We start from the raw sequence: 25,579 nt of genomic DNA on the forward strand, positions 1-25,579 counted from the left end.
TACTGGAGGACATCAGGGCCTATTTTTCTCACTCTACTGATTTCTACTGTTCTCCAGTCTACTGTTCTCCAGATTTGCATTGTCCGCCTGTCCGTCCGTCCGTCTTCTTCCGCTTATCCGGGGTCAGGTCGCGGGGGTAGCAGCTTCAGTAGGGAGGCCCAGATGTTCCTCTCCCCGGCCACTTGGGCCAGCTCCTCCGGAGGAATCCCAAGGCGTTCCCAGGCCAGCCGGGAGACATACTCCCTCCAGCGTGTCCTGGGTCTTTCCCTGGGCCTCCTCCCGGTGGGACGGGCCCAGAACACCTCACCTGGGAGGCGTCCAGGAGGCCTCCTAACCAGATGCCCCAGCCACCTCAACTGGCTCCTCTTGATGTGGAGGAGCAGCGGCTCTACTCTGAGTCCTCCCCGGATGACTGAGCTCCTCACCCTATCTCTAAGGGAGAGCCCAGACACACTACAGAGAAAACTCATTTCAGCCGCTTGTATCTGGGATCTCGTTCTTTCGGTCACGACCCAAAGCTCGTGACCATAGATGAGGGTAGGAACGTAGATCGACCAGTAAATCGAGAGCTTCGCCTTTTGGCTCAGCTCTCTCTTCACCACAACGGATCGGTACAGCGCCCGCTTCATAGCAGACGCTGCACCAATCCGCCTGTCGATCTCCCGCTCCATCTTCCCCTCATTCATGAACAAGACCCAAAGATTCTTGAACTCCTCCACTAGGGGCTGCACATCCTCCCCAACCCGAAGAAGGCACTCTACCCTTTTCCGGTTCAAGACCATGGTGTCGGATTTAGAGGCACTGATTTTCATCCCGGCCGCTTAGCACTCGGCTGCGAACCGCTCCAGTGAGAGCTGTAGATCACGCCCTGATGAAGCCAATAGGACCACGTCATCCGCGAATAGCAGAGACGCAATCCTAAGGCCACCAAAACGGATCCCCTCAACACCTTGGCTGTGCCTAGAAATTCTGTCCATAAAAATTTATGAACAGAATCGGTGACAAAGGCCAACCTTGGCGGAGTCCAACTCTCACTGGAAACGAGTCCGACTTACTGCTGGCAATGCGGACCAGACTCTGACACCGGTCGTACAGAGACCTGACAGCCCTTATTAAAGGGTCCGGTACTCCATACTCCCGGAGTACCCCCCACAGGATCCCTCGGGGACACGGTCGAATGCCTCCTCCAGATCCACAAAGCACATGTAGACTGGTTGGGCAAACTCCCATGCCCCCTCCAGAATCCTGCTGAAGTTTCAGAGCTGGTCCAGTGTTCCACGGCCAGGACAAAAACCACACTGCTCTTCCTGAATCCAAGATTCAACTATCCGACGGACCCTCCTTTCCAAAACCCCTGAATAGACCTTACCAGGAAGGCTTAAGAGTATGATTCCTCTGTAGTTGGAACACACCCTCCGGTCCCCCTTTTTAAATAGGGGACCACCACCCCAGTCTGCCAATCCAGGGGAACTGCCCCCGATGTCCACGCAATGCTGCAGAGCCGCGTAAACCAACACAGCCCCACAACATCCAGAGCCGTAAGGTACTCAGGGCGAATCTCATCCACCCCCGGAGCCTTGCCACCGAGGAGCCTTTTTAACAACCTCGGCAACCTCAGCACCAGAGATGGGAGAACCCGACCCAGAGTCCTGAGGCTCTGCTTCCGCAATGGAAGACGTGTTGGTGGGATTAAGGAGGTCTTCGAAGTATTCCGCCCACCGAAACACGACGTCCAGAATCGAGGTCAGCAGCACACCACCCCCACTGTAAACAATGTTGGTACTGCACTGCTTCCCCCTCCTGAGACGCCGGATAGTGGACCAGAATCGCTTCGAAGCCGTACGGAAGTCTTTCTCCATGGCCTCTCCGAACTCTTCCCACACCCGAGTTTTTGCCTCGGCGACCAGCCGAGCCACTTGCCGCTTCGACTGCCAGTACACATCAGCTGCTTCCAATTTGCTTTGTATTACATTGAAATGATTGTTCTCATTTCAGCTTTTAACCTTTTGTTCTCTCTCTTTTTTCTTCATAGTAGGTACACCTGGTCTGACATTCTGTTAACTGTGACTTCATCTAGAGAAGACGGCTCACCCGCTATTACCATCTAATATAGAACAGATTACTGGATCAATGTGTGCTTCTGTGCTTTTTTGTCTCTCTTGTTGTGTCTCTGCTCTGTCTTCTGTAATCCCCAGTCGGTCGAGGCAGATGACCGTTCATACAGAGCCCGGTTCTGCTGGAGGTTTTTCCTTCCCGCTAATGGGTGGTTTTTCTTTCCACTGTCGCTTTATGCTTGCTCAGTATGAGGGATTGCTGCAAAGCCATGGACAATGCAGACGACTCTCCCTGTAGCTCTAAGCTTCTCCAGGAGTGAATGCTGCTTGTCGGGACTTTGAAGCAATCAGCTGGTTCCCTTATATAGGAAATCATTGACCATTCTGTATAATATCATTGATTTGACTTTGTAAAGTGCCTCGAGATGACATGTTTCATGAATTGGCGCTGTATAAATAAAATTGAATTGAATTGAATTAAAAGTATTTGTGAAAGCCAATCAAATTGCCCCGGAGGTCTCTTTCTAGCTATTCTTGACAGAACCATAACCCCCGACCCTGGTTATTTTCGTCATAGCTTTACCTATGACGTCCAGGGCGATGTTTGTGGCAGCCTTTTTCGGATGCGGTTTTACAATAGCGAAGCCGGATTCAACTAGGGGTGATACGAAACAAAATAATTTTGAAAATATGGATCCTATCCCCCGACTGTGCATAACAGGTGCACCATAGAAACCGGATAAAGCGCCCCCTACCTGACCCTGGTAATAGAACACAAAACGGTGTGGGTCCTCTCAGATTCATCTGAACCATGTTTTGTTGATTCTCGTTACTTTTTTCTTCTCACGTTTTAAAACGGTGCAACGTTGTTGGTGTGACTGGTTGCACAGCTATGAATGATTCCAGCCACAATTGTGTGTTTGCACAATCTGTTTCACCTGAACGCTCTGTGTGAGGCCGCAGGTCTGAAATGCAGTTTCATGATGCACTTTCCATATGTAAATTTCACCGGGCTGTTCTGATCCGTTTTTATTTCAACTTGTATATTTTCATTATGTTTCTTGGCTACCGGGAGATAGTAGGGGTTATGAAAGGTTTCCTTGATAATATCTCCAAACACACCTTCGACCTGAACCATTCGCAATAGTGGTGTGTGAGCATCGCCCATCATCTGTGAGGCAACAACGTTGCTGTAGAAATAGAGGTGTTAGAGACCTGCCTTAAAATCTATAGGATGAGGGGCATGCCAGTGGTCAAATTTAACCCATTTTCCGGGTTTCATACCAAGCATGTAGGCCATTGGAGCATAAAAACATAGATGGTACTGAGCTCTGGCCTGGTAGGTGAGTATGTTTGTGATGGGGTTAACTTTGAAATAAATATCCGAGTATATCTTTCTCAGATGGGCTTCAATCTCTGTTCTAAGATGATTCAAATTACTGTAGTATCCGCTTCCAATCTGTATGTGCTGGACTTTTTCCTCGCCCGCTTTCCGCCATTCAAAATAAGCATTTTCTGAGGGGACATTATGCCGTGTGTGTATAAGAAACCTCTATCAAAGCCACTTGCCACTAACCTTGTAAATTAATAGGCTCGGCTAAATCCACACGGAAACTTAATATGTTGTTATCCTTAAAAACGTTGAGGCTAGCGTTGGACGGTAGCGTCAGATAAAATCCCTGGTCCTCAGTTATGCGGTCCATGTTGCAATGTCAGCTGCTGGTGAGCAACGCTTTCTTTTATACATCTCGCAGGTCGTTGGCTCTCACCTAGCTGTTGAATTTCTCCAGCCAATTTTTTCAATGTTCTAAGACCTGTCTGACTCCCCGTATGATGCTTTGTCTAATATTTCACCCACTTGATACATTTTGTTTTTTGACATTTTCACCTTTTGTAGCTCCTATGCGTAAAAAGAACCTTTAGCTGGCTCTCCGTCTAAATCTTTCAGTTTGAATATGGGAGGAGATCGTTGTATCACTTCTGTAACTGTAAAGATTTCATCCATGAAACTCTGTTCATATTTCTTGTCAAACACTCCACGCACCTTGGAGATTCTGACATGGTCGGTGACTTTGATAGGCGCCATTTTAATACTTGAATGATAGCTGTAGTTGTAGCTTTTGACCAGATCCTAAAGCACATTTAGATATCGGAGAGTGTTGTTTGCGGTAAAATATCTCCACCTTCTTGATTTTAACGTACAGTTAAACCTCTCAACCACTGACACTTTTATTTCACTATCCGTGAAAAAATGTTCAATACCATTTTTATCCATTAATGCATTGAATGTTTTGTTGAAAAATTCTTTACCGTCATCAGTTTGAAGTTTCTGTGGAATCTGACTCTCTTTTAAAATAGACTCGAAAGCTTTTATGACATCAGATGCAGTTTTCCTTTTTAAAACCCTGACGTAGGCTCTTTTTGATAACACATCGATAACGGTTAATAAATAATTGTAACCATTATTTTCTTTGGACAAGCTCTGCATATCACAAAGATCTGCTTGGAACTGTTTCAGAGGCCTGGTGACAAACATTCTATTTCTAGGAAATCTTATTCATGTGGGTTTATGCAAAAAATAAGTATCTTGTTCTGCTAAAAAATCTTGGACCTTTTCAACCGGTACCCTCTTATCGGTTTCACTTTTCAGAACCGGGGTGCGAAGGCGTGTAATATACCCGTTTTATTAATTTTTCTTCAGCCATACCTTCCCGTACACATAGTAATGCTAAATGAAAGAAAAGATGCATGTAATAGGGTTTTTATATTTTTTATTAACATAATCAGGACAAAATAAAACACTCAATTATTATATCACAAGCTAATTCTAAAAACAACCTTTTAATATATAAAAAGAAAGATGTGAAAATAAACAACAACCCCGCCAGAACTGCGTCGCGGCTACACTCTAAAAAGAGTATTTGGGCTGTAGTTCATGTTATGGACTTATTTACATTAACCTCACTTAATTGTTTTGCTTTAGTTATGACAACTTACTTTCATGAGTTCAATTAACTTAACAGTCACGCATTTTATCTCAAACGAACTTTTTACTTTGAGTCTAAGTAAAACAATTAAGTTTAATGCAGCTTTACGTCTGACGTCATTACGTAAGCTTTGCCCAGGACGGATCCTGCATCTCCAGTACCGACCACCATTTCTTCTCGACTGCCAACGAGATTCGGATAAAACAGTAAGTATGCTGCCTCACCTTAACCAAACATTAAATAAACGGTGTAAAAATATTTAAAACTTTTTCTACCTTAAATTTGAAACAGTGAACTGTGTTTAACATTGAAGTGTCATCGGTTATTTGCTCTTAACACATTTGCTAGTTATAATTTGCCGCGCTTTTCGGCGGGGTTAAAATCTCACCATGTTTTAGCATAACTACTTTGAGTTAGACTGAATGTTTATTTTGTGTGTGTACTTTTACGCTAAAAAACTTAACTTGAAATTACAGAGGTTGGGGTGTTCTATGCAAAACTCATTTAATGTGATGCAACTCCATTGTGCTAATGGTGCTAATTACTGTGAGCTGCAGCCGGTGAAGCCATTTTTTTCCAGTTTTCTCATGCTGCTTACTGGCGACCTCATATAAAACGCATAATAAATGTGCAGTTTTTTAGCTAGTGGTTGATCGCCAGGCACTGGGCTGGGCTGAGGATTTCACAGCTTAACTTTCGGAGCTCTGCTACAAGCTAAAAGCTACTGCATTTAGTAGCCTGTCCCACAGACTCCGCCCCGGCTAGATCGCTTCTTGCCCTGTATTATTTCTCTGCAATTTGCAATCTACCACAGCGCACGGACAGTTCACAATGTGCAAGTTTGATCTCCCTATGGTCGTCCGCGCCCTTGATTTCATCGGCTACAGAAATCGAAATGACAACCGGCATGAACGCGGAATGAAAATTTCAGGCATAATTTAACAGGAGTGGATCATCACTGATAAGTTTTTCCACGCCTCCACTGTTCTGTGCTGTGAGTGTGCGACTGCGCGTTTACATTTTGTTCGCTGTGCAGAGAATGTTAGCTGTTATTTTTTTCTTTGCGTCAGCTGTATCCACCAGAACCATCATTATAAACGCAGTTTGCTAGTGGGGGTCTGTCATTAGCATTAGCGGTCGTTCTGCGTCGGGCCCACGTACATTACCGAAAATCCTCGCTAAAGCTACCCTTCACCCCGAAAATGTAACTACATGTTCACAAGGACTGTGATTACTGCCTAGGCTTCAGAGGTGCTTTCTGGTTACTTATGTAGGCACTACTGCCACTCAATTAACAAGTGGGAGCAGCTTTTAGCGGTTAGCATTCGTTTGCTAATTAGCATTAGCATTTCTGTCTAGAACCCTGTTGTGTTAACTTCTCTTACCCACTTCTCTTTCCAGGCCTACAACCAAGTATCATCAAACCACAAAAGGTGAGCCATATTTTCTGATTATAGTCAAATAAGCATTTTTTTCCTCCAATATTTAAAGTAACTGTAATTTTTAACACTGAAGAGTGGACAGACATAAAATAAGAATAGAAATGTCATTTATTGTCCTTCAGTGGGAAATTTCCAGTGCAACAGCAGAAAGCGACAGGCAATTAATAACACACACACATATATATATGCACACAAAAAAAATAAAAATTACAACCTAAAAATACGGTGGAGTAATTAAAAAAAAAGCTTACTCCCTTCCTAAGGAATGTGCAACTGTGGAGGACAATTTAAGAAATGTGTATTTGTGCATTTAAAAAAATTACTTGCAATATTAACAATATGACATTGATTAATATAGAGCGGTTTCAGTAGGGTATTAAACACAGTGAAATAGTTATGGTAAAAAATCCATTCTTAATCTATATTTTACCAAGCAGTAAAACAAACATCTAAAGTATTGCATGGGGCTAGGGTTGTCACAGTATTCAAAATTGACTCATGCCTCCATACTTGCTTCATCTTCCTTGCCTTCAGATTTGGCAACATATAGGTAACAAAGTTCCTCTCTTCTCCTTCTAGTGTTGCACTTAATGTGGAGATGCAAAGACTGCAAGAGGGTGTTTTCCAAAAGATCTGAATTGCTCAAGCACTACAAACTAGACCACAGGCATTATGGACGGGGTTATTCGTATCCATGCTCATATTTAAGTTGTGCATGTAGATTCAAGACCTGGAATGCTTTACTGAGCCATTTATCAAGACATCATCCAGTCAAACAAACAGTTACCAAAGTCTTAACCAGATTCAAATGCCCCATTTGTGATTATAATCAACTTTCCACTGAGAAAGATTTTTTTCAACATATATTTCAACATCTCAAGAACAAGGAAACTGTCACGTGTGTGTTTCAGGACTGTGTTTATCAAACAAATATTTACGAGAACTACAAAAGTCATAAATACAGAAAACATTCTGACATTAGCAATACATTTAAGACAGGGATTACTGAGAAAAAACAATTAGACGGTGGTGAAGAATTGTGTGTTAGTTTTGATACTGATATTTCTGATCAGGACAATACTGCACAAGCTAATCAATATCAAACATTTAATGAGACTGATTCTGAAAACTTACAGAGAGATATTGAACTTAAACTTGCATCAGTTCTTCTAAAGTTAGAAAGCAGTTTTCTTGTGTCAAATGCAGCTATTGATGAACTATTGCAGGAGTTAAACTATTTAATTGGTTCTTTGTCCCTGCCAGTTACATGCAGAACTGTATCCCAAATATTACATGATCATCTTTGCCAGTTTGACCAGTCAGTTGTTGAAAAACTTGCCAGGGCCCTCTGTGAAACAAACCCTGTAAAAAAAGCGATAGGAGATAAAGGCTCCCTTTCTAGTGCTTGGAGACGAAAACAATTCTATAAAAGACATTTTAAAGTGGTAGAACCTGAAGAATATATTCTTGATAAAAAAAATAACAAGTCATTCCAGTATGTATCAATCCTAAAGTCTTTGCAGCAAGTTCTTGACTGTGAGGTTATCTTGGATCAGACTGATAATTTAAATTGTGTGAATAAACTACTACAAAGAAGTAGTGTTCATACATATAAGTCTTTCTATGACGGCTCATTTTTTAGTGAAAATGAGCTTTTGTGTAAGGAGGAGAGCATTTCATTAATATTGTATATTGATGATTTTGAAATATGCAACCCTCTAGGTACATCTAAACGGAAACATAAAATTTGTGGCTTATACTGGATTCTTGGTAATTTGCCACAGGGGTGTAATTCTAACTTGTCTTCCATTTACCTGGCTGCTTTAATCAAAACAAATGATTTGAAGTGCTATGGTTACGAGAAGGTTTTAGAACCTTTACTTAATGAGCTTGTGATTTTGGAACAAGAAGGGGTCTTTGTATCAAAGTTGGGTAGAGCTATAAAAGGCACAGTTCAGTGCGTGGTTGCAGATAATCTTGCTGCCCACAGTATTGGTGGCTTTGTAGAGAACTTCACAGGGTCATACATATGTAGGTTTTGTTTGGCAGTTAAAACAGACATTCAAACTACAGAGGTTAGAAGTGGTGCATTTACCCTGAGAACCAAAAGCATTCATGCAGATCACTTAAAAATTCTTGAGGAACGTGAATTGCCAAGTTATCAGGGTGTGAAATCAGCTTCCATTTTATTACATTTATTGTATTTTGACTAGGGCTGGGCAAGTTAACGCGTTAATTTCGCGTTAACTCATTAGACTATTAACGGCGATATTTTCTTTAACGCGCGTTAACGCATGTTGGTCACATGCTTTTATTTTGTGAAGGTCTGTTGCTGCGGTGTAGGGGTTTGAATCAGAACAGTAAGTGGCGATAATGCGCCAATAACCTCAGCCAAGCCTCGGATTCAAAGAGGAAGAAAGGTGCTGGCCGGAAAAAAACACAGCTGACATGCGGAAGGCGGTGTTTCCCGCAGGTACCGCGAGCGAGCTTAGGCGAGGCGAGGCGGTGAGTTGGCGGCCGGAACAAGTTTTGTGCGGAGCGGAGCGGGGGGGGGGGGGGGGTCTGCATCGACGCCGTCGGTGAAGTCGCTTCTCGTTTCAAAGTATCCATGTATTTTTGCCTGTTTTCCCCCTGCCATTCACTATATGCGCGCGAGAAAGCAACAACAAAAAACCGCGTGTCAACGTCAAATAAACGCAAGCATATCGAGTTAGCAAGCATTTCAGTTTAAAGTTCTTCCAGCATGGAATATGACAGAAACAAGTTAGTTGGAACCACTGCCAAGTTAAACTTTGGTATTGAACATAAAATGGTAATGCTGCTCCCTATTGTTACCTCAGAAATTGCCTGTTTTTGGTAGATTTTTTCCCCATAAAGAGAATTCCCTGTCAGTGGCAATAAGCTTTAATTTATTATTATTGCTATTTTTTGTTTTACATGTTTAAGTTGAGCTTTACACTAAATATGTGTTACTGATAAGTGCTACAAATGTTACAACACTTTTGTTCATATGGCAGCAGAACATTAAAATAAAAGTGCTCTTTACACTACTTTTGAATTCATTCTTGGAGTTTGTAAATACAATGCGATTAATCGCGATTAATCGCGATTAATCAGTGCGATTAATCGCGATTAAATATTTTAATCGTTGCCCAGCCCTAATTTTGACATTACCAGAGGTCTTCCTCCAGACATTGTGCATGACCTTTTTGAAGGAGTTGTTCCGTTTGAACTAGCTTTGTGTCTGGGTGTTTTGATTAAGAAAAAATATTTCACATTGGTATCACTGAATGACTCAATAGCATCTTTCAATTTTAAGGGGACTGATAAAACTAATCGACCTCATCCAATTGCTCTCAATTTTGAAGCCAAAAAAAGTGTTGGGGGTAATGCACATGAGAATTGGAGTTTGATCAGATTTTTACCTTTGTTGATTGGACACAGAGTGCAACATGAGGAGCCAGCTTGGCAGATCTTAACAGACTTAAGGGACATTGTTGATCTTGTGGTCAGTCCCATTCACACAGAGGACTCTATTGCCTACCTTGACTTTAAGATCTCAGAGCACAGAACACAATTCCAGGAGGTTTTTCCTAATTGTGACCTTAAACCAAAACACCATTTCTTGGAACATTACCCGCACTTGATCCGCCAATTTGGTCCTTTAGTAACCCTATGGTCCATGCGCTTTGAAGCTAAGCATAGCTTTTTTAAAAGAGTTGCACGAAATATCAAGTGCTTTAAAAATGTCCTCTGTTCCCTTGCAGAGAGACACCAGTATCAGATGGCACATCATTTGCATTTATCTGGTTTTCCTAAACCTCTTTTGGAAGTTACAAATGTTTCCACAGTAACAACTGATGTTCTTGACAAGGGAATTGTAAATGCTCTAAAACAGAAGTTTTCAAATCTGGCCACAGTGTGCATGACTAAAAGTGCAACATTTAATGGACTGAAGTACAGATGCGGGATGATCTTGATCCATGGCTCATTGGGTGGATTACCAGAGTTCATTGAAATAATCCAAATGGTGGTCCTGGCAAACCAGTTAGTCTTTCTGGTCAGAAAACTTGAGGGGTGGTATGTTGAGCATTACAGATCTTACGATCTGAAAACATCAACAGACAAAGAACTGAAACTGGTTGAGCTACAAGACCTAACAGATGTATACCCACTGGAAGACTACAGAATTAGAGGAATGCGTCTTGTTACTGTGAAAAGATATGTCCACGTTTAAGGGTGAGGTAATACAAGATTGTACAAAAAATTAAATGCGTGGTACAAAAGATTTTTGTGTTTGTATGGCTGAACTTAAAATACAGTAATATTTTAATAACTACCTTAATATATTTTTTTGGCCCTCTACAAGCAAATGTCCAAACATTTGACTAATAATGTATATAATATATTTTGTAATGACTTTAAATAGCGACCAGCATTGCTTAACTCTGTATGTGCCCTTTTCTCAGATTGTCATGGCAAGTTCAAAACCTGCAAGACTGAGGGTGATTCTAAAAGAGAGCAACACTGAAAAACTGACTCTTCCAAATGGCATCCCAGACTCTCTGGATGAGCTTCTCAGAAAGGTGAAAGATACCTTTGGTTTAAAGACCAATGTCAGATTGCAATATATGGACAAAGACTTTGGGAACGACTTCTTCAACCTCACCTCAACTTCTGACCTTGAGGACTTGGGAACAGTCAAGGTGCTTCAAGAAAAACCCATTCAAACTTTTGTTGACGTCGTTGAAACAGCTCCATCTTCTTCTACAGTTCACTCTGACGACAGCAGTTCTTTATCCTCAAATGACACTATAATCCTCTCCTCTCCTGAATCCTTGTCATCGCGAACACAACAATGGCCAGCCAACTTTCCCATTCCCATATTTTCATATGACACTGAACGTCAGCTAGAGAAGGGGAATTCTGAGTATCAAGCAAACAAGAAAATGTTGACAGTCACGTCCCGAATGAAGACTGACATCCTAAATAGATTAATAGAAGAGATCTACCAATACAGAGCCTACCCAGAGGATGCACATTTCTGTGTAGTTGCAGAGGCCTTGGTTAAAAAACATCCGTGTTTAAAAGAGCCTGGTTCATTCAATGGTTGCTACGGTTGGAAGCAAAGGCTGAAGTACAAAATGGGAAACTACAGGACTCTACTCAAATCACAAGGATGTCCAGAGTTGTCTGTGAACTCACTTAAATCCAAAGCTAGTATTTCTGTTTTTCCCGCTGAAAAAATAAAGAAGCCAAGACGAGCTGAAGCCAACTTTTATCCATCCTTTCCATTGGGAGAAACACAAGAAAGCATGGACAAAGAGAGAATTGAACTCTTGACAGCAATCAAAAGGAGGAACAATGACAGGGTCATTGCAGACAAAATGGCTCGTACTTTTGCCTACAGGCGTCAGGAGGTGGTGAATGAAGAACCTGGTATAGAGGATTTCAAGGATAGATGGCCTGCTCTGTTCCAACAGAAAGAGGTAGTAATGCATATTGAAATTAAATGTCCAGGGTTTTGAACTTAAAGTAAATACTCAATGATCCCCACAGTCCAAGTAATTTTTTTGAACATAGTTTTATTTTGTGTTTCACAGATTAATGCGGAGTTCCAGAGGCTCATGGCTCTTCCCCTTGAGCAGACTTTCTTGGCCCAGTTGGACAGGCACTCAAGTCAGCTGATTAAAGTCATCCAGGCCAAAGGAGGAGCAACACGTGCAAAAATGGCTGCCATCATGAGAACCTATGATGAGGTATGGATATCATCAATAGGGACACTGATTGAACTAAGCTATGGCCATTTACTTTTTTCCATTTAAAAGAACAAAGAACTTAAAGTGATTAGTTACTTTTAGCCTTTGTTTTAATTATAACACTTGATACACTTTCTGTGCAAAGCTGTTATCATTTGAAGAAAAGAAAGTTTGCCTGTCATGTATTTCTGCTGCATTTAGTTGTTATAGTACGGAGCCCCTAAGGGGACATGGAGAAAAAAATAAAAGGAAAGAAATCCCGACTTATTATCGCGAGATCCCGAGAAACTAAGTCGAGATCTCGAGATCCCGACTTATTATCGCGAGATCCCGACTTATTATCGCGAGATCCCGACTTATTATCGCGAGATCCCGACTTATTATCGCGAGATCCCGACATCAGTACATAACGACCTAATCACAGTGATGGAGGACACCCACCCATGGGGTAGATATATAGATTTTTATTTCGAGCTTGGGCTTGAGTATAAACACATTAAATCAGTGCTTGACAGCAGACATGGATTTAGTATTAGTGAGAGACATCTGAAGAGAGTTTTCAGAGCGCGGGGACTCATTCGGCGCAAGTCCTTTTCCGACTTGGCAGTTTTGGTAGAATTCATTAATAACCAGCTACAGTCCTCTGGACAGCTTCACGGTTACCGATGGATGTACGCTAAATGCAGAGAGCATGGACTTCGTGTGAGAAAAGAAGATGTGCGCTTTGTGTTGAAGGAATTGGATCCCCAAGGGGTGGCACTGAGGCAGGCAAGACGTCTCAGACGGAGAAATTACTTTTCAAAGGGACCAAACTTCATCTGGCACATGGACTCCTACGACAAACTTAAACCATATGGAATATGCATCAACGCAAGTATTGATGGGTTTTCAAGAAAAATAATCTGGCTTAATGCTTACACAACAAGTAGTAATCCAAAGGTGATCGGGGGGTATTACATCGAAGCGGTGCAGCGTTTAAATGGCTGCCCTAGAGTTGTACGTGGTGATCTTGGAACCGAAAATGGCCATGTGAGAAGTTTCCAGCGTTTCCTTGTACCAACGGAACCAAACGAGACCCTTGACAGTTACCTGGAAGGAGCAAGTACAGCTAATCAAAGAATTGAATATTGGTGGCGTTTCCTTCGTAACCAGTGTGTGGAGTTCTGGTTGTCCCTTTTTGGAGACATCAGAGACAACGGTTACTTTGATGGTGGATTTTTAGACAAAAACCTTCTTCAGTTTTGCTGCATGGGGATCATACAGGTGAGTTAATCTTAATAATTTATTTATGTTTGGATAATAATAGCAAACTGAGATCCTAGAGGGATTACTTGTTTTTAAACACAGCGGATGCTGCGCAACTTAACTGCAGCAAGAGCCGGTGGCCGGTGCTCGCACACGCATCCGCTGTGTTTCCAAACAAATAGTCCCAACGTAGTTCATTTGACATTCAGATCAAATAATAAAGTCATACCAGAACTCTGGAGAACTCAACAGAATAGCGAGATCAGTCTACTTTGGACCGAGGACACATTATGGGTTCCAAAGTGTGGTTATATTCTACAAAAAAAGACTAGGACCCAAACAAAGCTTGAATCACAATAAAGGGAACAAATCCTTCCAACGTCCCAAAAAATTAACACACATCATGCAAATGACTATTGAATGTAAAGTGTTTGACATGTTGCTTAGCCGTGATCCTCAGGGAGGTCTGAGGGTCCCTGGGGGAGGAATGGACTCTGGCTCTTCTGCCAGGCAAGTTTAGATGCTTCCATATCAAGGTTATTGTTTTAATATCAGCTCTGTACTGTATGAATAGTCTCAATCTCAGTTATATGTACAGTCATATTCAATAAATTAGAATTTGGGATGAGTACTGTCAAATTAAAAGCACTTTAAAATAACCTTAAAGCAGGAGTTTAGTGTTTTTATTGGTGTGATGTAATATTCTAATCTAAAATGTTATATTTTCCTTAGCTGTAAGCAAGACATCATTTTCATTAACACATAAATGCTATGTGTTAAGTCCACTAGTTTAAGCAGTGGACTAAATAAATCAGTATGACCATGATTTGATCTTGCATACTTGAATTTGCTTAGCTTTCTCAGATGTTTAAATAACAATACACATATAATAATGTGTTTAACCATAGCTGGAGACACTGTAAGTCTTGAAAGATTTTTCCTGAGATGTGAAACATGCAAAATTGTGTTCGCAAACATTGTTGATGTGCAAAAAGTTGAATTTCATGTTAAAATTGTAGTCTAACTGCAGGATTCTTCTTTTTTAAGCCACTTTCAGTTTTGTTTGAATTGAATACAACATGGTGCAAATTTTAAATTAAGGACTTTATTCTCTAACTCATTGAGAATTGATGAAAATAAAATCAATAATTAATAATCATAATGAAATTGGTATTGCAAAGTTTTTAGGAATTCCTATCCCTATTTATGACTCTTATAATTTACTAATTTTAAAACAGATGAGTGTGTATGATTCTCATATTCATGTGTTCTTTGTGACAGGATGAGCTGGATGATACTGCCCAGGTTTGGAATGCACACTCCATCAGGCCATCAAACAACAGAAATGTCCCCAGTGGTCGACCCAATGTGATGTATGCATTACCTGAGCTCTACAGGACAAGAGACTTTCTTTGCCTTGTTGAAGAGGAACATGTTGAAGTATGCAAAAATGAGTGCATTTCTCGACTGACCAAACCATGTGATCCAGATGTCTTTGACCTCTGCAACATCCTTATGGCAGAGTCCCATCTGACCTTACCCACAGACGCTTACCAGGCTTTGAACTTGTATATGCATCTAAGAGAGGCAATCATTGCATCACTTTAAAATGTGCTGACTGCAAGCAAGAACATTTTTCAGCACCTTTACAAGCCCACTTAGAATGGCATGCAGATGTAAACAAACTGTGTTTCTTTTCTTTCAAAAGTATTTCATTATGTTCTCTAGAAGGGACAATGAAGAAATGTATTGTTCATTTGAGTTTCATGAACTGCCAGTTTATTCAACTGCTTCTAACCATTTTGTAAATATGCAATATCTGTTTCAGATCAAAATAAACTCTGTGAAAGCAAATACTTACTTGTCAAACAAAGATAAACATAAAAGGAAAATAAGGGTATTTAGTATAAATAATATTTATCTGAAAATGTAATTCTGTGATCAAAACAAAATGCTTCTTTTAAGTGATAAACTCTGTCCTGCCATTCTATTTTTAAAATAAATGTTGCATTAATTAACTTTTTAAAATTTGAAATGCTATAAAGAAAGGAAAAGTATTTGAAACAATCAACATGATACAAAGCAAAATGCATATTTCTTGCCTCTGAAGTTAATAAGGGTTGTAAACACAATTATGAACTTTTTAAAAAATCTGTAAAAACATCTAAAAGCTTAAACAGTAAACCTTACTGAAAGAACAAACTCTGCTTAAAGCAACATTGCACAGAGGCTACATCAACAGATCTGTCTTGTAGTACAGCATCTTGAAAGAAAATGAGAACACATTTCTGTTTAATTACAAAAAAAGGGGTTAGAATATGATAAAATCAAAGGAGCACTTCTTCATACATTGAAAAACAAAATCTTAACAAGTAATTCTGGTCTAGTTTCTAGTGAAAATATCCTATTACACTTAAAATAACACAAATTAACTTAAAAGTAACTTTTCAGCAACACATAGCGTTTTAATTAAGTAATTCTTTAATATTGATGAGAAAGTACTTGCTTTATTGGCAGATAAATTAACTTATAGGAAAAATATCTTGTTATAAGTTAAATAATCTTCCAATATAAACAGTACTTTTTGATCAATATTAAGGAATTATTTACTTAAAACAAGATCTTAAAATCTTGCGGAAAAGTAATTTTTACATTAATTTGTATTATTCACAAGGTATCTTTGAAAATAAATACAATTGAAATGTAAAGTAACAAAAACATACAGCCAAACCATGAAAACATAAAATCAATTGCTATATGACTGAATGCATTAAATATTTAAATATGAAATTTAGAAAAAAAAAAAACTGCATTCAAAATTTCCAACCAAAACAAAAAGGTGCTGTAAATACCTCCCATCAACTTCAAATTATGTCCATTTCAAAGTAATTACTGGAGAGGATGTTGTCGAACTCTGTGCGAAAGTCTGGGTAAGAACTATAAGTGCAAGGAAGTTCTAGGGTAGCTCCACAGGTGCGAGCAACAGGCCTTCTATTAAGCCCAGTTTCAGTGTTGAAACAAATGAGAATTTTGTCAACACAGATTACAGAAGAGCCGGTGCAGAAACGCAGTATTTTTTCAGCCTTGTCTTCATCAGCATTTTTTACAAAACGTTGAAGGTGGTTAAAGGTTGTCTGTTCTCTCTGGGACAGCGTCCCATTTGCTGATTCAAACAGCTGTAACAGTCTTTTACCTGAGGCCTTCTTTTTTTCATACAAAGACAACAGACTTTTCTTGTCAGCAAGTTCCACTTGTACACATGCCATGGATGTGGAGAAGCAATCCAATATATACTTTGGCTCTTGAAGAATTGCCTTGTGAGCCATGGTTTCAATGGCCTGCTGAATGTTCTCATTGGGAGGCAGGAAGTGGGACCCCATCCTTGTGAAGAGGTCTAGCAAGTCCTCTTCATCACCTTGATCCATGGTGCCCTGTAGAGCCTTCTCAACAGCTGATCTCTCTACTAGAGGGAGGTAGTTGAGAAATGATGGGATCAATACATCATCATCCACTGATTTAATTCCATGGACACAAGCTAAAATGAAAGCTTTCGATAGCCTCACTGGAATGACTCCATGGTCTAGAAATCCTTTGACCCAAATGTGTCCAATGGCTTGCCATTCAGACTCACAAAAGTCAGGCCTCAACCTGGGAACTCGCTCTGTTTCACCCTCACACTGTTCCAAAAACTGCTCCCAAAATGCAGTGTAAACCTCCCTTGATACCCCAGCATCATCGATTGCTCTTTCATTCACAAACTCCATTTTTAAAGTCTGATTCCAAAGGTTGTTTTCCATAAACACAGCCAAAAGATCTTCCACAACCTTGATCCTGCGAATTGACACATGTAGATGGTTTGCTAGATTTTCTGAGTTACCAGCTGAAACAGATTGGGGCAGTAGACCGCTTGAACTTGGGTGAGAATCTTCGGGTGGAATCAAGCCAGAGTCCTGGGTAAAAGATAAAGCAATAACCATTATTAACAACACAGATACAAATATGAGATTTCTACAAACAGATTGGACATTTGTTTGTTAATATTCTCTTCATTACTATGTTATGATTACCAAGCTAATTTGTAGAACTTTGGAAGATCTGGTGGAACACTAACCCTTCTGCTTAATCCATACTTTAATACTTTCATATGATTTTTTTTTATTAAATAGAAAATACCAATTCAATTAAATGAAAAATATATATTCAATTCAATAAAAAAATATGTATTCAATTCAAAAGATGTAATAATTGCATGACCTTTAAAAAAAAGGTGGTACTGAGTTGTTCATTACAGAGGAGAAAATGAGCTCTGGGTTGTATTGACTGTGTCCATTTCACCTGGCCAGTTTGTCCTGCCTCCATATTACTGGTTTGCATTTGTGATGAGAAGAGACTCCTGGCTGAAGGCAACAGTATCGGGGAACCGTGTCCAAAGGGACTGCTGAGATCGTCCTGAATGACAAAGTTGTACAGTATTGTAATATATAAAGTTATGTTTGATTACAGCACACAACACAAGTGTTAAACTATTCATACCTTTGCCTTAAGATAGATATTTATTTCACAGTTGATTAAAAATACATCACAAAAAAACTATGTAAATTCTACCAATTAATATGTTACTATTTTACCTCAATTCAAATGTCACATATCACTTCTATAAGTATCTAAATCGTATCACGCCAAAGTGTTTCTGATCTTACCTGTACAACTTCTTCAGTGTTGTCATAATTTAGTGTTACAACGACTATGTCACTGTCATCATCCAATCCAATTAGGTCCTCTTCAGGATTCCATACAACCGTGTCTCCCTCATCCATGTGTGGAACAGATCCAGAATTTTCAGAGCTGAAGGGCTGGGGCTGCCGAGGTGTGGATCCAGAATGAGGTGGATCTGTATCAACAACTCCAGAATGGTTGTAGGAAGAGTCTAGGTGATTCAAAGTTTGATCATCACAATCCTCCATTTCACCAAAAGATCCTTTTCTAGCTGTTGGGGTTGAGTCCATGTCATTTGGTTGTTCAGGACTTTGACAATCTTCTTCAGATGAATACTGAACTGTTTCTTCTTTCTTTGTGCACATGTAAAACCGTAGAAGCTTCAGCTTGGTTTTTTCATAAAGACTTCCGACTGTTTCATCTAAAGAAATCCGATTTTTTTGGAAGTCACAAACTTCAAAAAGAAAGTCTTCAATTACCCCTTTGGTGGAGGTCCCATCTGGAAAAAAAAGCTCCTTTCCCATTTCAAGAATTTGAGAAACAGTTGTAGTTTTATCCACTGTTGCATGCCTCGTTCCTCCACCATTTCTTGTTCTCACTTGTTGGTATTCATCAATGTGAAAATGAAGCCACCCAATTTCAATTTTTCTCGAAGTCCTCCCTGCTGCCTTACTTCTTCCTCTTGCCATCTCCACCCCTTGCATTTGGAACAAACCAGATGTGCTACAAACAGCTCTTTTGGTCCTAGATCTCATTTTCCGTGCTCCAATTTTATCTCTTAAGTTCTGGAGAAGAGTATCTTTTTCTGCAATAAGTGTACTTTGCTGACAAAAAGACAGAACTGCTATTCTGTCACCATATGAAGTGATGTAATTGGTCATCTGTTCGTCTGTCATTATAGACAGCACAGCCTTGTCCACCTGGAGACATAAAAAATAAAAAAATAATTAGAATAAAGACATCCACATCTTTATATATATATATATATATATATATATATATATATATATATATATATATATATATATATATATATAGTAATAGTTGTATTTCAGAAAGCCATGCGAAGACTTCTTGTGTAGCACTATCGCTGCTAGTTATGGGTCGCATAATTTGTTGTGCCGTTGCCATAGTAACCCCCTTTTTTGAAGACAAATTGTAGAATGTGTGGTCAAACTTTAAGAGATAAAACAAGTTTTTCTTGATAAAATACAAAGCGGTTCTTACCTAAGGCCAGACCTCTCAACTTTTATCAAAAGTTAGGAGTGAGATTATGCTAGTTTGGGGGCGGGGCTTGTTTGGGGGCGGGGCTAACCGGACCCTGGAAGAGCCGGTGGAGTTAACTCCATCTCATTTTTATCCCACCAGACAATGAAGTAGACATGTATTACTTGTGTTAAAAAGAGAAAGAGACATATTAATACTTAATAATAATAATACTTAATTAATTGTTCAGTTAATGGATTAAAACATAAATAATACACAATTGTTCAAATAATACTGAATAAAGTAGATTTTAATTATTAACCGAATTATCACCCTGTTACACATTCTATGGGTTGTTTATCATTGTAAATCTATAACCTGATTGGTGAATCAGACTGAGTTTCATCAAGCCTTTAGGATCCCCTCAGCAGCAACACTGAAGCACACAGAGGTTCCCGCTGCGTCTTTACGCACGATCCAGCTGCTGATGTCTCCCTCTTTTCAGCTCAATGCACTTCTAGACTGTTACAGTTTATAACATTCTCATCACCTTTCACAGCGACAGGTTTCTCAGTCAGTCGCCGCGCTGACCAGACAAATCTCTATTGCTCTCGTCAGTGCTTTCTGGGCGCACTGACGCCCAGAAAGCACCTGCTCCGAGGGAAAGGAGGGGGGAGAGGAGCAAGCGCGGAGGCACAGAAATACGGTGCATGTAGTTACAAAATGCAGAATTAATTAAAACGAAACTTATAAACTGACCAAGTGGCGTTTTAAACTGCATCTGGTTAGCAGAACTGTTTTTATGATCAGCGTGCAGCCATGACTGGTTCTGAATGAACCGGTCATCTTGCAGCAGCTCCACCCCCGCCTCCTCCCCTCCTGTGTACGCGGTACAGGACCTTACCGGCTCACTTTCACCACTGTTAAGACTAAAATTATTCATAACTCTGATCACTCTTCCTGCTGCTCTGTTAACATGAACTGCAGCAGGAATTACTGATGGCCACAAGCTGTGAAAGAAGCCGAAACAGCTCAGCAGAAGGCGGAGTTTTGTCGTCCGCAGCCCAGATGGTCTTTGTGATTTTTATGCGTGAGAAATGCCATGTTTGCGTGTGAAATGTCATGTGTTGCGTGTGAGCGTGTGAAGTTAGTGAAATGCGTGTGTCACACGGTCAATGCGTGAGAGTTGAGAGCTATGCTAAGGCTATCAAACGTAGTTTTTCACTGAGCGGATATTTATCAAACAATGTTTTATGCGATTATATTTACCTTGTCTCTTTGCATGTGCATGATATCCTCCTCTGGGACATCTCTGGACCGCAGAAAATGATATAAGTCGTCCTCCATAATCAATGTAGACACACTCCCCCACGTTTACCGCATAAAAACATGCCTTTCCCCCAAAAAAAAGTAACTCGCGATTTTTCAGAAATGTCGCGGGATCTCGCGATAATAAGTCGGGATCTCGCGATAATAAGTCGGGATCTCGCGATAATAAGTCGGGATCTCGAGATAATAAGTCGGGATCTCGCGATAATAAGTCGGGATCTCGCGATAATAAGTCGGGATCTCGAGATCTCAACTTAGTTTCTCGGGATCTCGCGATAATAAGTCGGGATTTCTTTCCTTTTTTTTCTCCATGTCCCCTTAGGGGCTCCGTATTATAGTAAGTCTGTATTGTGGTTTATTCATGAATTCAATAAAATACACCTTTCTATCCAACTTGCCAGAAACCGGTGCAATTTAGCCAAATTTTTGATCTTCTGTTGCTTTTAAATTCTAACCTTTTTAAATGTTAGACTTGTATAAATTCTATGCTGTAAGAGATCTCTTTAATGGAAAATAATATTCACTAGCTCTGGTAGATTGTGCTAAGAAAAATCCTTAACCTTAACAATACAGTCTAGTTTCAAAATTGAGAATTTTGAAGTGCAGCATTAAAACGCAGTGGACATGTGGGCTGTACATTATAGCATCTGATAGGCCTTTGCTGTTGTGAACAGCCAAAATATATTAGTTATATTGTGAATATCTTCAGATATGAAATATTGATAATAACTTTTCTCCAGGTTGAAGACATTGGGATTCGAAGGGAATGTGTTCTGAAAGGCCTCATCACCTTTCTTGGAGAGGATGCAAAAGACCTTATTAAGGAATACTGTGTAAGTTTTTAAATCTTTAAAGTTGCATCTTAACCCATTCAAGCAAATGGACAAATTCAATGTCAGTTGTTTTTACCTTCTTAAATGATTTAGGGACTAGGGCTGGACCATATAGGAAAAAAAGGTTATTGATTAAAAAAAATGCATACTGATCGATATTGATAATTATTGAAAATATTTAAAACCATATTTTATGTGCATGCTCTGCCTAGACATTTTATGATATTGCTAAATAATTTAATTTTAACACAGAATTCCAATTAAATCTTTATTTAACCAACTTTTTTAACCATAACAGATTTTTTTTAAAGAAAAATAACTAAAGAGACCTGAGTTATGTTATTAAATACTGACAAAGAATAAACTAAAGTGACCAGTAAAATGACCAAAATAAATATACCAAATAAATAAATAAAATAGCCTATTTAGGTGGGAATACTACACTAGTTACTCCTCAGGTTTCATAATTGAGAGGCTGACGCAGGGCTGAGGTCCGAGGTTGTGGTGTGTTGCAGAATTTAGGGAGCGCTGTTAGAGAAAAACTTGCATCCCAAAATGTTATATCGCGGATCAAGAGTGGTGAGTAGTTGTTTGAAGCCAGGTTTTTCAGCTGCAGACAACAGCAGCATATTCATCACTATGAAGCTTGTTACTGCATGTGTGATGTCCTTACGCCGCTTGGACGCTTTTTTATTTTATCACAAAGAAGGGAGCCCAGTTTAGCTGCTATACCTGCTTTGTTTTGGAAGAACTTTCAGAAGATTCCTACGAAGACGCGCAGCAGCGCGAGCTCTGTCACACCCGCAGCAGCGCGGGGCTGCACAGCTCGTCGCGCTGCTGCGGGTGAGAGCGACTGAGCGGCTTACGTGATAAAACAAGTTGGTTGCGTTACCAGACTTTGTCTTTACCGGTTCCTTGCAAGTTTTACAAATCACTGGTTTATTTCTGTCAGACTGGTGAACTAGTAAAACCCCGTTTTGGGACCGTTTCCTCCGCCGCTCCTTGCTGCGACATATTCACGTGCTCTGTGTTGTGGTTTGAGAGGGCGGAGCTTTGTGACGGCGTGCCTGGGTCCGCCATTACGATTGGTCGAGAGGAAGTAGTGACTGTAGCATCAACTAATATGATAGGCTGAAAGGAAGGAAGGAAGGAAAACTGTTTCTATATCGACGTTTTATTGACCCTATTTTTTTCTATTGCACCACACGTCTATCGAGCGATATATATTATTGAATTATCGTCCAGCCCTATTATGGACTTGCTTTTTTAAATGTGAACATCTGTTTAAAAAAAGTGGGGCAGATTTGTTGTCAGAAATGTAAATTTAACATGGCTGTGTCCTGCTTAAATCCAGAAATGGTGTGCTTTGCTGTTCAGCAGAGCGCATCAACTTCATTTCTTGTTTACCAATATGCCAAACAAGTTAATAAGAATATGTTTTACAGTCGTGGTATTTTGATACCAGCTCCAAAATATCTGACAAGCAACACAAATATGCATTTTGTATTGAGTTCCACCCTAAGATGACCATTGGCTGGACCAGTATTCTGCTTTCATATGAAATCTAAGAAATTGTTTTTTAAGCTAAAGCCTGTAATATGATGGAACATATATAAAGCTATTTACACGCATTATCTTTTCAAAAACATTAAAAATCACCCTTTGAGTTATTCAATTTGTAATGCAAGTTTGAACTTGGAAAATTTATCAAGGATATTTCAAATGCCGTAAACCACTCTTCAGTTCACAAGCTGCACATCTTATACTTGGTGCTTGCATTTACAAGGCTTTTATTTTCCAAATTCTGTAGTGAGAGATTAGTTACAGTGTTCAAGTTTTAACATATTGTTTAACTCACTACAGGGCAGCAGCGGAGATGATGCCCAGATGGAACTCAAACAACTCACCATGGCAGTGTTTGTGATTCGGAAGGAGGGAGAGGGATTGAAAGAACCCCCAGAAGACATTGGCATCGTCATTGAGGGAGTGGAGGTGTTGCATGACCTGACTTCAGTTGCCTCAGCATGTGCCCTGCTTCTGGGTTTGATATATTCCCTTAACCTGGCTTATCCAAAGGCTCTGCGCTTCACATTTGAAGTGTTCCAAAAAATCTTCATGCAGCTTGAGCAGCACAAGATGTCTCCTAAAGTTCAAAATTTGTTTGGAAGACTTCAGACCTCACAGTAAAGACACTGGCATGTTGTGCAACAGGACAGATTATCTTCTGTCTTTGTTTGAATAGAAGAGCGCCATGTTTTGGAAGCTTAACACCTCAAAGAACTGCACCTTGTGAACTTCTTTTGGGACATTGTTCATATTAAAGCCACAAGTAATACAGAGTTTACTGGATAACAATTGTGACTGGTATTTCTGGAGGATGTTTACTGATGAGGTTGTGATGAACATTATAATTTTGGGAGTAGGTCTTTTTTTTTTGTTTTTGACATTTCATAAAGTTACATGGTTCATCTCTTTGGTTTTGTGTAGGAAAAAATACAGGTTAAGGCGGGCAAATTACAGTAGGAAAGTAGTAGGCTACTGCAGATTGTTGACACTTTCACAGAATTTTCTTTTTGCATTTCTTTTTTTTATTATTTAAATCAACAGATTTGTGCAGTGTTTTTTTAAGGAGGTTCAATGGATCTAGATCAGAATGTTTTGGTTCTTTTCTGGTGTCAGTTAAATTAACGGACTTGGTTTAAACTAGGCAGTTATTACACCACATCTTTGAAAACTTTTTGCCTAAATATTTTTTGGGTATTGCTCTTGTTTTCAGTGTAAGAATAGTCACTAGTGTCATATTTTATGTCAAAAAAAATTTCTCAGCAAATGTTATGGTTTAAGAGTGTGGATTTTCTTTTTTAGGAGGACTTGCGTTAAATCCTAAAAAAACACATTGTTTTCCTGAGGAACATTTCTGGATTCTACAACCTCACACAGGGGTGTCCAAGTCTTGTCCAGAAGAGCTACCATTGTGCAACTTTCAGATGGACCCTATTTCAATACCACCTGAAGCTAATTTCTGAATGCACACACTAGCAGACATTCAGCTCAGCAGATGCGTTGTGATGAGCAGATGAGCAAAAGAAATCAGTTGTGATTCAGATGTATTGGAGATGGGATGCATCTGAAAGTTGCAGGATGATGGCTCTCCCGAACTGGACTTGGGCACCTCTGATCTAGCGGGTTGCTGACCAAAAAGGTTTAAGTATTCAAAACATACAACCCAATTAAGAGGAAAAGTAATATCCCTTTTGAAGTTTCAAAAGATCTTTGTAGCATGTTTAATGCATAATCTTTTGTGAAAAAGCAAAGTTTGTGATGCTTTCACAATAAAATTTTAAAAAAATTCCATTTGTGCAGATTTATTATTTTAACCAAGTTGAATTTATGAGTAGCATAAAGGTATTTTACTCCTATTTGAAAAACTAAAATAACATGCTAAAAAACACTTTTAAGATGATTTGAATGCAAGTTATATTTTAAGTAAAATGTGAGTGATAATTTAATTTGAGGTAGTTTAGTTTTTTAAGTTGGAACAACTTGAAATTTTGAGTTGACTTTCTATAAAATTGAGATTGAGATGAATTACATTTTTTTATTTGGAATAAAGTAAATGAATTAAGTAACACTGACTTAAATTTGTCAAGTTAACCAAAATCAATAAATTAGGTTGGATAAAATTAATTGAATTACTTGTTACCAATTGAAGCAATTCAATTAAGTTGGTTCAAAGATTTTCTTTTTTCAGTGTAGAAGCTGATCTCTTATTTCCGGGGTTTGTTGAACCAGCTGAAGATACACCTCCTACTTGACCAGCGTCAATCCATACAAGTAAGCTTGTGCTACCGCACTTACTATGCTACTGTCTTGATGGATGTTGCGAGTGACTAAAAACTGCTGAATGGCGTATAAAGTACTTGCATTACACGATAATAGTTGCTTTCAAAGAACCCGTCCTCAAGCTGCTCAAAACATTAATGGTCTCTCAAACTAGGGCGGTCCATG

The 25,579-nt window shown here is 39.6% G+C and overlaps 2 protein-coding genes across 2 annotated transcripts; both read left to right on the forward strand.

Moving 5' to 3' along the window:
* The first annotated feature begins 1,668 nt into the window (after positions 1–1,668).
* LOC118563814 lies at positions 1,669–24,912 on the forward strand. Its single transcript, XM_036139740.1, has 8 exons — positions 1,669–1,683; positions 3,725–3,776; positions 5,982–6,035; positions 6,443–6,474; positions 10,953–11,972; positions 12,087–12,242; positions 21,479–21,571; positions 23,435–24,912. The coding sequence occupies exons 1-8, from the start codon at positions 1,669–1,671 to the stop codon at positions 23,756–23,758; spliced, it is 1,746 nt and encodes a 581-aa protein (XP_035995633.1). The 3' UTR covers positions 23,759–24,912.
* Positions 12,479–15,341, forward strand: LOC118563694. The gene is made up of 2 exons (XM_036138921.1): positions 12,479–13,505; positions 14,769–15,341. The coding sequence occupies exons 1-2, from the start codon at positions 12,669–12,671 to the stop codon at positions 15,093–15,095; spliced, it is 1,164 nt and encodes a 387-aa protein (XP_035994814.1). The 5' UTR covers positions 12,479–12,668; the 3' UTR covers positions 15,096–15,341.
* Positions 24,913–25,579: the final 667 nt, after the last annotated feature.

Source organism: Fundulus heteroclitus, chromosome 7 (assembly GCF_011125445.2).
Source record: "Fundulus heteroclitus isolate FHET01 chromosome 7, MU-UCD_Fhet_4.1, whole genome shotgun sequence".
Taxonomy (NCBI): Eukaryota; Metazoa; Chordata; class Actinopteri; order Cyprinodontiformes; family Fundulidae; genus Fundulus; species Fundulus heteroclitus.